The sequence below is a fragment of the Apteryx rowi genome, unplaced genomic scaffold (assembly GCF_003343035.1).
Source record: "Apteryx rowi isolate R43461 unplaced genomic scaffold, aptRow1 scaffold_120, whole genome shotgun sequence".
NCBI classification, from domain to species: Eukaryota; Metazoa; Chordata; class Aves; order Apterygiformes; family Apterygidae; genus Apteryx; species Apteryx rowi.
In genome coordinates this window covers 1,310,709-1,321,118 of record NW_020447420.1, presented here as the reverse complement: position 1 = coordinate 1,321,118, position 10,410 = coordinate 1,310,709, and the positions used below count along the sequence as shown (strand labels likewise).

General features: G+C 53.0%; 1 protein-coding gene across 1 annotated transcript in view; it reads right to left on the bottom strand.

Annotated features, from left to right (window-relative positions):
• Positions 1-9,692, bottom strand: part of PBX3 (PBX homeobox 3) — a 26,046-nt gene extending 16,354 nt beyond the window's left edge. The window contains exons 1-3 of the mRNA XM_026090486.1: positions 9,689-9,692; positions 7,374-7,615; positions 448-638 (exon numbers count right to left, since the gene is read on the bottom strand). Of these exons, the coding sequence (XP_025946271.1) occupies positions 448-638; positions 7,374-7,615; positions 9,689-9,692 (437 nt within the window). The remainder of the gene's footprint in view (positions 1-447; positions 639-7,373; positions 7,616-9,688) is intronic.
• Between the last annotated feature and the right edge of the window lie 718 nt (positions 9,693-10,410).

Here is a 10,410-nt window from a genome sequence, read left to right as displayed (position 1 = left end):
GTGCAGCTCCCGTGCTAGCAGGGCGCTTGCACGCCCCTCGCATGCGTCCCGTGCAGCTCCCGTGCTAGCAGGGCGCTTGCATGCCCCTCGCACGTGTCCCATGCAGTTCCCACGCTAGCAGGGTGCTTGCACGCCCCTCGCATGTGTCCCGTGCAGCTCCCACGCTAGCAGGGTAAGCAAACACAGGGCAAACAAGCCTAGCCCTTGCACTAACATTTGTTCAAAGACACAGGCATTGCCATGAAAGCAAAACTCCCTTTCACAAAGCAGCCTCTGCGTGAGGGAGCAGTGCTCTGAGCTGTTTCCTAGGGGCACAGCAACCCAGCGCTGGGCGATCCCTGCCCACGGGCGGATGCAGCTCCCGGGGAGGCCTGGCGCTCTGCGAGCTGCTCCGTGAGCACCCCTCCTTCCCCGGAAAAGCAGGAGGGGCTCTCCTCGCCCCCTTACCTGGCATCAAGGAACCTTGATCTTAAAATCATTACTGCTTCGCAAGTACTTTGTTTGAGTTGCATCTGGATGGAGCTGAATTTTCGATGAATGATGCCCACCATCCTCTCAATCTCCTTGGGAGAAATGGGACGTGTCCGACTCTGTTCTCTGAGAAGGTTCATCACATGTGTGGTAAATTCGTTACATGCCTGCAAAGGAAGAGGAGGCTTAGAAATGGTGCTGTACAGTCCCGTGAGGACACGACGGGCGGCCTGGCTGCAGGGCAGAGCCACCGACAGCCGGAGGGAAGCAAGCATGCCCCAACCCTCGCGAGGTCCCCAGGCGTCCCGGGAGGGAGCCTCGGGCTGTCCCAGGCTCCCTGCGCCCACGAGCTGCCTCAGCAGCTGGGGCAGTGCACTAAGACGCCCCAGACACCGCTGCGAATGAGGTCCGGGACCTCTTCAGCGTAGCCGGGGGTGCCGAGCAGCTGCGGCAGAGCTCTGTCTAACGCTCGCTTCCTTCTAGCCGTGCAGACAGACTGCTCTCCTGCCCCGCAGACAGAGAGGAGCGGTCAGGAGCATGTAAATAACTGCAGGCAGGAGGACAACGCRAGCGGGGAGCAGCAGGCGCCGAGCCCAGCGAGCCGCCTCAGCCGGYGAAGGCTATCCCGTACCGCGAATCGCGGGACGCAAGGAGCCCCAAACAGACAGCGTGCAGTTGTTCAGCTCTCGACAGCAGATCAGGGCATTTAGACCTTTTTGAACCGACTTGCGCAGTTCTGCCTAAACCGTGGAATTTCCAAGAAGCTGCTAGGCATCGCAGCCCTGCCTGAGCCCGGCCTCTGCTGCGCTGCAAAACGCTGGGGAGGGAAAGGCATTAGGAGCTATCAATTATCAGCCCCAGACGATGCCGGCAAAAGGACACGATGATATGAACTTCTCCWGGCTGCATCATCAACAGACTTTTCCTGATCCGAGCCTCGTATGACCAAGTGGCTGTCACGCTGGTATTCTGGCTTCCCCCTACGCAGGCTGCAAGCTGCCACAAACTATGCTGATTTATGTCTCCTTTATCTCTTTCAAAAACACAAGCTGGGACTCTCATCTACTAGAGAGAACCGTGTTGCTGCTACAGGACTAATCTCTTCCTAAGGGCTTGGAGGGGAACTCAACCACGTTTCAGGCACTAACCTATCACTGTCCCAATGCAGCCTTTAAAAAAGAAGAGAAGACGGGATGCTGCGCTGGTTCTCTGTGTTTATAAACATGCAGAAGATAAACTGCTGCTCTGTTCCCATGAATACTTATCACACAAAGGTGGATGTATCAAAGGCTTAAGTATCTTCAGGAGGTGTGTGCACGTTGATTATACAAGGAAGCAGATATCATAATGCAAAGCTGAGCTATAATCGCTTCCAAATAAGGCCAAAGGATTCCACTCTCATGCATCTAACATAATGGGCTATGAACAGGATACTCAGCAGTCACTAAATCACGCAGAGGAAACAGTACAAATACCTTGTTCAGACTACATATGTTAARTATCTGTTTGATACTAGCTCTTCTTTTTCTTCTAAAGCCAGGATTAAAAAGACCTTTATAATTTGTCTTACACCTAGATTTTCAGTGATTCTCTTGCATTTTGATAGATTGCGTGAGGGAAAGAGTTAAAAGTGAAAAGTTTATGCATCTAAAAACTCATAATTTCCTATAACATTTGCTGAACGTCTCACAACTTATTAAGTGAAGCCATCTATGAATGCAAATGCTGATTAGCAATTTGGCAATAGCCCAACATTCGCAGAATTCACATAGCTTTTCTTTAAACCAGTAGTTCATACATGATTAATTAGAACATCTCATTTATGTAGTGTGCACTTTAGCTCATTACTCTAAGTAAAATTCGTTAAGTATTTACATTTAGATAATTAAAATCTGGGTACACCCTTAAGAAAGATGCATACACTTCAGGCAAAGTGATTTTTTTTTTCTTTACACTACTGAAAGTAAATTACAGGCTAATTTACATCCTTGCTGCACCCGTTTGGAGGCAGCGCTCAGCCCGGCTCAGCGCTTCGGCCGGGAAGGCGCAGGTGCCCCGGGGGCCGTGCTGGCCACCGCGCCGCGGCCCYGGGGCTCTGCCGGCCTGGGGGCTCCCGCAGCCCCGCGCCCCCCTGCCCGCACCCCCAAACTCGTCCCAGGCAATAATGATCCATTAGCACTAAAACTTCGGGATCACTGCTGCCGCCYGGGGGGCGGGTGACTCCCACGGGCTGTGCTTCCCTGCTTTTGCTGGTAAAAGCGACACGGTCTTGCAAACCCCACCTCAAACGCGGCCCGTGCCAGGGGCTCGGGCAGCACAAACCCAGATGCGTGCGCGCAGCCGGCCGAGCCGCGCTCCGCGAGACGCCCGCGAAAGCCGCCCCGACCGCGAGCGCCAGCTCTGGCCCCGTCCCTCCGGCCTCACCGCGCCGTGGGTCAAATCTGCGCTGCGTTCCCCGTGCCAAGCCGCCCCCAGAAACTTAACCTGCAACAGTCTGGCTTCAGCCATCTGACTCCAATAGTAGTAGTTTGGGTTCGTCTAGTAAATAATGCACAGTGGTAAAGCAATGTATGCACCAAAATCCAGCCACCACTTCCCTGGGACAAAAGAGTGGCTCTGACTAGCCTAAGAATACTGCTGAATTAAAGTTTTTGGCACTGAAAGGATGTTTCAGGCACAATAGCTTGTCATGTGCCTCATTATTTGTAAAATTGGGTAATTCGTTTTTAAAGTACTATAAAAATGGTAACTATCACAATGAAAATATTTTCAGGCATTTGTTTATCCTGAAAAATATTTCTCCACAAATACAGCATTGAAAAAGGGCCGTTCCAAAGCTAAAGTAAGTTTCTTGCTTTCAAGAAGCAAAAAGCTTTCCTTGCATTCACTTGAACTGCTTGAAAAGACTTTGTTTGGTTACAGCTACTTAAAGGGCCTCATTTTAATTTATTTCTACCAGTACTTCCCATCTGTAGAGTTACTTCGGTACAGCAGAGCGGAAGTAAGCTCAGAAGACTCTGATGCTCTGTCTTGTTTTCTCTTGTTTATTTATAGTGTCCAAGCTACTTGATCCCTTTCTCACTACTATTTTTCAGGCCTCTGCTTGGTGCCCAAGACATTATTAATAAYGTCAGGTTATAAGCGATGGCCTTGTTAACCCGCTCAGAAACCTTGCAGGAGTGGAGGATGCTTCTGCTAGCCTTAATGCTTAATCAAGACTCCTCAGATGAGCACAAGGAAAAGAGAGGAAATGGCCCAAAACACTGTCTACCTGCAAAGCAGATCTGCGCTGGGCAGAGCTGGACCCAGCCAGTGCTCTGCGGGTCTGGTGGTGTTTTCTGAGCAGCTGCACTTCACCCCAATTCGGGGTGAATTCAGATGACATCTGTGAGCACAGAAAGCAGGTTCCCAGATGCTCCGGGAGGCCTGGGACCCTTACAGTACTTTTGCCTACAGCAAAAAATGTATTTCAGTGTAATTATAGAAGATAGCTTTCAATATGTCATCTCTATTACAGGAGCTGTAAATTATGGAAAGAACTGCCTGTGTACGACCATTTCTCCTGGCGCAAGGCGAGGGGAGAGCAGTTTGATGGCGTGACACACTTTCCATTTTCCTTTTTTTTCCTTTTTTTTCCTTTTTTTTTCCCCTAACTGGCAACAAATGTCAGAATCAAACTCTGCCTGGAAAACGTCTGGAGAAAGACGCTTCGGCTTGTGCTGCCGGGTGCAGCGGGAACCAGAGGCGCGCGGGGGCAAGGAGAGACGATGACAGGAGCTGCCCCGTTCGAAGCCTCCTCCTCGTCCACGGGCGGCGTGCGCCCGCCTGCCGCGGGCTGGGGTGATCCRCTCGCTGTCTGCGGGAGGGCAGCGGCRTTTCGGGAACTTGCAGCCAGCGAAGACAGAGATACAAAGTCCCGGCGGCCTCTCAGCCGCCGAGACAGGCGCTGCTCTGAGACAAACTGGTAGGAGACAGTTTGCTGCAAGGCTGGGGAAATTATCATATTTCTGTAGAGCAGACGTTGCTGGGTGTCAGGATCAACAGGGGAAAYGCTCGTGTTTCAGATCAGCTCTACCTCTCTCTCCTTCTCCGAGCAGCACTTGAGCATCCTCCAAAGTTTCCTGCGGTGTGGACGGATGGCTGTGACATTTCAGCTGAAACCTTTGTAAATGGAGCTACAGGGCTAAAAACGCTAGTGCTTCCCCCACATCATTAAACTTATCAGAGTCAAAGGACACTTGCCAGGAAACGGCTGTAAGCACCAGCCTGAATTTGCCTTGGCCGCAGATCTCTCTGCAGCTTGCGTCCCTGTGATTTTGCACGGCGCTTTCCTGCCGGCTGCTGCTCGTTAACGCGACGGCCGTCCCTGCGCAAGCACGGCACGCCGCACATTTGTCACTGGCGCGGCACGGCACAGCGCTAACGGGTCCTCCCGGGGCGTCTGGGGTGCTTGGAGGGTTGTGGGGGGCGGAGGGGAAGGAGATTTGCACAGTCCCTGTCAGCCTCTGCCCCCTTCGAACGACGTGCTGAAAGAGAGGCGACGCCGAGCGCCGCGGCGGTGCGGAGAGCAGTGCTCCGGCGCCTGGCGGTGCTCCTTGTGTGCAGCGCGGGCGCGGGCGCGTGCACCGGGCGAGATGCAGCAGGCTCGGCACGCCGGCATGGCTCGGCTCTAGGGGCAGCGCCTGCCGGAGACACTTCTGCGTTGCTCGTGGCACAGAAAGGCGCAGGGACGTGCCGGAGCTCTGCTGGCGCGTCCCCGCATGCAGCGCGAGACTCCCGCRACACGGTGCCGCCACCGCCGTCGGAGCACCCCGAGCCGGCTCGGCTTTCCGCGCAGCAAAGCGGGCAGGCGAACGGGCCGAGTCACAGCGCGGTGGCCAGGGAAGGAGCCGGGCAGAGCCGCGYGCGGGTCCCCGCCTTCGCGGTTTCGGGCGGTTCTGTCACCGTCTCGACACCTCTTTCGCGGTTTGGGTCCGTTCGGGTCAGYGCCTTGCGGCGACGGGCTGGGGCGAGTGCGGGGCCGCCCCCGCCAGCTCGGGAAACCGCCGGCCGAGCGGGGTCGCTGAGCCGACGAGGCGCAGGGCTGGCGAGCGCTATCAGGACGCCTCCGGGGGGGCAGAACCGAGACGTCGCTTGAGGCTGGCGAGGGCCGAGGGCCTCGTGCCTCTCCTTCCCCCCGTCTCCTCCGATGCAGCTGCTCATCGAAAGACCAGAAAGGGACTAGGCGGAGGTCTCTCTTCTAGACCGCAGACGCGCCGGCAGCCCGGCCCTGCTGCCCGGCCCACCGCGGGCCAGGTGACGCTGCGCTGAGCGCCAGCAGCGCTCAACGGCTCCGGGGCCACCCGAGCGGCCAACGCGGCGGGTCACCGAGCGCCCACAGGGAACTCGCCACCGCGGGTCTCTGCAGCGCGCTCTGCTTCAGACAAAAACGCTGAGTGCTGATGTCAGCCTGAAAAGGTTTCACCGTGACCTTGATTTCCATATTTCCTATTAGCAACAGCAGCTCCCAGAGCCGAGCACGAGACGCTGTGCCTGCGCCTCGCTGCCAGCTCCCGCGCCAACTGCCACAGCTGACTCAGCAGCGTCCTTTCCTCCAGCACCTCGCACCCGCGCTGCCCAGGGATCTCCTCTCCGATGCCTGCAACACCTCGCACCCGCACTGCCCAGGGATCTCCTCTCCGATGCCTACAACACCTCGCACCCATGATGCCCACCGATCTCCCCCCTGACATCTCCAACACCTCGCACTCGCGCTGCCCAGGGATCTCCTCTCCGATGCCTACAACACCTTGTACCCGCACTGCCCACCGATCTCCCCCCTGACATCTCCAACACCTCGCACTCGCGCTGCCCAGGGATCTCCTCTCCGATGCCTACAACACCTTGTACCCGCACTGCCCACCGATCTCCTCTCTGACACCTACAACACCTTGTACCCGTGATGCCCGGGGATCTCCTCTCCAATGCCTACAACATCTCATACCCGTGATGCCCACCGATCTCCCCTCTGACATCTCCAACACCTCGCGCCCGCGCTGCCCACTGATCTCCTCTCCGATGCCTACAGCACCTTGTACCCGCACTGCCCACCGATCTCCTCTCTGACACCCACAACACCTTGTACCCGCACTGCCCACTGATCTCCTCTCTGACACCTACAACACCTCGCACCCATGATGCCCACCGATCTCCCCCCTGACATCTCCAACACCTCGCACTCGCGCTGCCCACTGATCTCCTCTCCGATGCCTACAACACCTTGTACCCGCACTGCCCACCGATCTCCTCTCTGACACCTACAACACCTTGTACCCGCACTGCCCACTGATCTCCTCTCTGACACCTACAACACCTTGCACCCGTGATGCCCAGGGATCTCCTCTCTGACATCTCCAACAACTTGTACCCGCACTGCCCACTGATCTCCTCTCTGACATCTCCAACACCTCGCACCCACGATGCGCAGGGATCTCCTCTCTGACGCCTACTGAGAAGGCTGAGATCGCCAGCACGGTCCAGGTATTTGTGCTCCTTGACTTGCCACACACCAGTCTTACAAGATTTCACTGCTGGCTACATAAACGGCACTGTGTCGTAGGAAACCTTCTTTCTCCCTCCTTGGACTGGCTCTAGAAGGGGGGAAATACTGACCCAGGTGTTGCTTTTATGGGGTTACAAACAACAGAAAACAGTCAGGCATGCAAGACATGCATCCTGCGTCCAGCGAGAGCCTCCTCGAACAGCGAAGGCCTCGCATTACTGCACACCTCTTTTCACAGAGAGAGGGGTTGGGAAGGGGGAAGAAGGGACGTGTTTTCGAAGCCCTGGACAGAAACAGGAGCTGGCAAGCAGAGGAGAGCAGCAGCAGGTACACATACAACTGTGAGAGGCTGATGTCTGACCTGTTCATATTTCTCCAGCTCTGTGTGATAGATTTGTCTGATCTGGGTCAATTTGGCTCTGTAATCTGAGTGTTCAATAGAGTTATCTGAAGACCCTCCAGAGGCTGCTGCGGCTGCAGCTGCTGCCGCCGATCCCCCACCTTTCTCCGGACCTGAGACTCCTTCTGCCAGAAGCATATTGTCTAGTCTCATTAGCTGGGGATCGGGAGGGTCTTCCTCCTGGGCTCCTCGGATGCTCAAACCTTGGGCAAAAAAGAGAGAACAAGAGAAAACACAGTCAGTATTTCTTGTATCTGCCAGGCTGCTGCCCGCTCACTGCATGTCGGTGACAGCTCTTCCTGCAAAGCCCTTTCTGCTCAAAGAGACCACCACAGGCCAGACCTGGACAACAGCCCTTCCTCCATCCAGATGGTGCCCTAACACACCGAAAAGGACACAGTCCTCATGGAAAAGTCCTGTGAAGTTCAACACAGACAAATTTAGTGGGTTTACAGCAATTCTACAGAACCCTATTGGTTCTAATAAAGAATAAGAATATCTTTTAGCACTTTTAAAGGACCCTACAGAATTTTTAAACAGTTTATTGTAAGCGTTAAAAGAGTATTCACATGAGTACAGATACACGCCTTCCGGTTGTTTTTGAAGACATATCTAAATCTACACAAAGCTGGCATTATCACTATACATTATATCACTTTGATGCAAGACCATGTGGTARCAGTAAGTGCATTATTTATTTGGAAATAATTGATTCGCTTCTCATTTCCTTCCAAATGGATCTAAGCAATACGTTATTCTTACTGAGACTTGCACCACTGAATGCCACCCCTGCTACAGAGTCTAAGCGTTGGTTTTAAATGCTTGGGGAAAGAGCTGCCCCTCGCCGCCCACCTACAGAAGACTTCCYAAATCACACAGAGCCCCACCAGGCATTTTCCATGCGTGCCAATGGTCTCCGACTTCACACAGGTACCCTGTGCTGAAGTTTCACATAGGAAAAGGGAAATGGCTGAGACAGCATTGAGGGCAACATCTCAGAAATTGCTCCTGTGGGAAGGCTGCAGCGAGGAGGCCCTCAGCAGACCCTCTTGCTCAAGGGGCTGCCATGCTCCTCCGCAGAATAGCATGCTGCTTGAGAGCATACATTCAAAAACTGAATATATACAATAGGAGTTGAACCTTTTTTTACCCCCCAGTACTTTAGTTGCTATCACAATGCTGGGATACTAAATATGTGTTAAAAATTGCCAGTGCTATTGCAGTGTGTTGTTGGGAACAACATTTTAAATCTAATTTCTGTTTTAAATCGAGAATTTCCAAAGTGATGCTCAGTCAGCAATCTCATCTGCATCCTATAGATCAAGCCTGACAATTTGTAGGTTTAATCAGGTCATGCAGGCACAATGCCAAGCTGTTATCAACAATGCCGAAAACAAAGTTTAAAAATAATTACAGTAGCATAAAAATCACTAGAGCCATGGCTTCTTGAATCAACATTTCCATTAAAGATGTAACACAGCCACCTATATCCCAGCCCAATTAACCTCTTTAAATCTGTTTAAAAGCAGGTATTCATGGACTAGCTAGACAGTCCCATGGGTCTGCAGTTGGCACCTCACGTGTTTGCGTTCTGACTCGGTGCCTGCGCCTGTTTGGGTCCCTCGCAACGGTGCACGCGCTGCACAGGCTGCAGCATCGCGACGGCGACACCGTGAGCTGCCAAGCACTCAGTGGAGCACCAGCAATGCTATTTTCTACGCTAGCCTGAAAACAGCAGCTGCTCTTTTAGAGACAGAGTTCATTCCTTGATGCCTAAACTCCATACACAGCATGACATGACCCCCCTAGCTGGCCAACCTTCCAGACTCAAGAAAGCGCAGCATTAATTTCGCTCTAAAATACACATTTTAAACCTGTCACCTTCATTTAAAAATATAATTCCATATAATTTCATGGGAATAATAAAAATGTCTCATCATCTCTTTAAATTATTTCTGTTGCCTGTTCAGAGGTTCGCAGATGAACACGGTTTGAAAATACAACGCGTTAGCATCACACGCTCAGGAGCTGGCAGCAGGCACGCCGGAGGGTAGCGTAGCCYTGGCACGGGGCTTCGGCGACGCCTGCTGCTGCGTAGGTAAATGCCTGGCCAGCGAGGGACCGTTCCCTGAGAGATCCCCACCGGCCACGGCAGCCGGCCCAGGCCTCCCCAAGCTCCCTCCAGCCTTGTGGAGCAGAGCCAGCCGCATCCCAGCCAGCACCTCTCTACCCTCCGCTCCTCTTATTCCTCCTTGACTTGCTGAGCTTGCTCTTACGCATGTCTTGGCCAATGTATTTCTGCTAACATGGAGATGATTTCCTCTGCTGTTTTGGTGAGGTATTTCTTCTGTTTATCTCATTCCTTCTCCGTTCTGGTTTTCAATATTTTTAGCAGCATTCTGTTCTTAATCCACTCTAGTTCACGTTTCCTTCTCATGAATGATTTMTATTGTTATTTCTTCTTTTTGCTTCTGGACTGTTTCTTGGTCCATGTTTCCTGTACTCTATTCCAGATGTTTTTCTCCAGCTGCATTTCTGCTACAATATTTATTCACCCTTCCAGTATCATAGTACTGGTCTCACTCCTCTCCCCCGATGCTAAGAGATGCCAGGCCAAAATCTGCAGTGGAATAATTTGGTACATTTGCTGTGATTTCTAGATCATTTACTCTTGTGTACAGGCCAAAGATTAAAGGGCTTTGCTCAAAACGACACTATTCATCCAGACTTAAATTAATATTCAAAATCCCCAACCCTCCTTGCACAGCCCTGACAAAGGACAGCAGACGCTCCCCAAGGTTTAAATGCAAAAGGTGACGTCTGCAATGGAGACCGCAGGAGTCAATGGCAGGGAGAGGCCCTGAAGAGGAAGAAATTTGGTTGATAAGGGCAGTGACAAAGCCGCTAAGGTGGCGTGCACGCAGCCCTAATGCGCATCTCCAGGGGAGGTGACGGAGGGTTTGGCATGTTGCGTTCATCTTAATAGCGAGCGACCCGC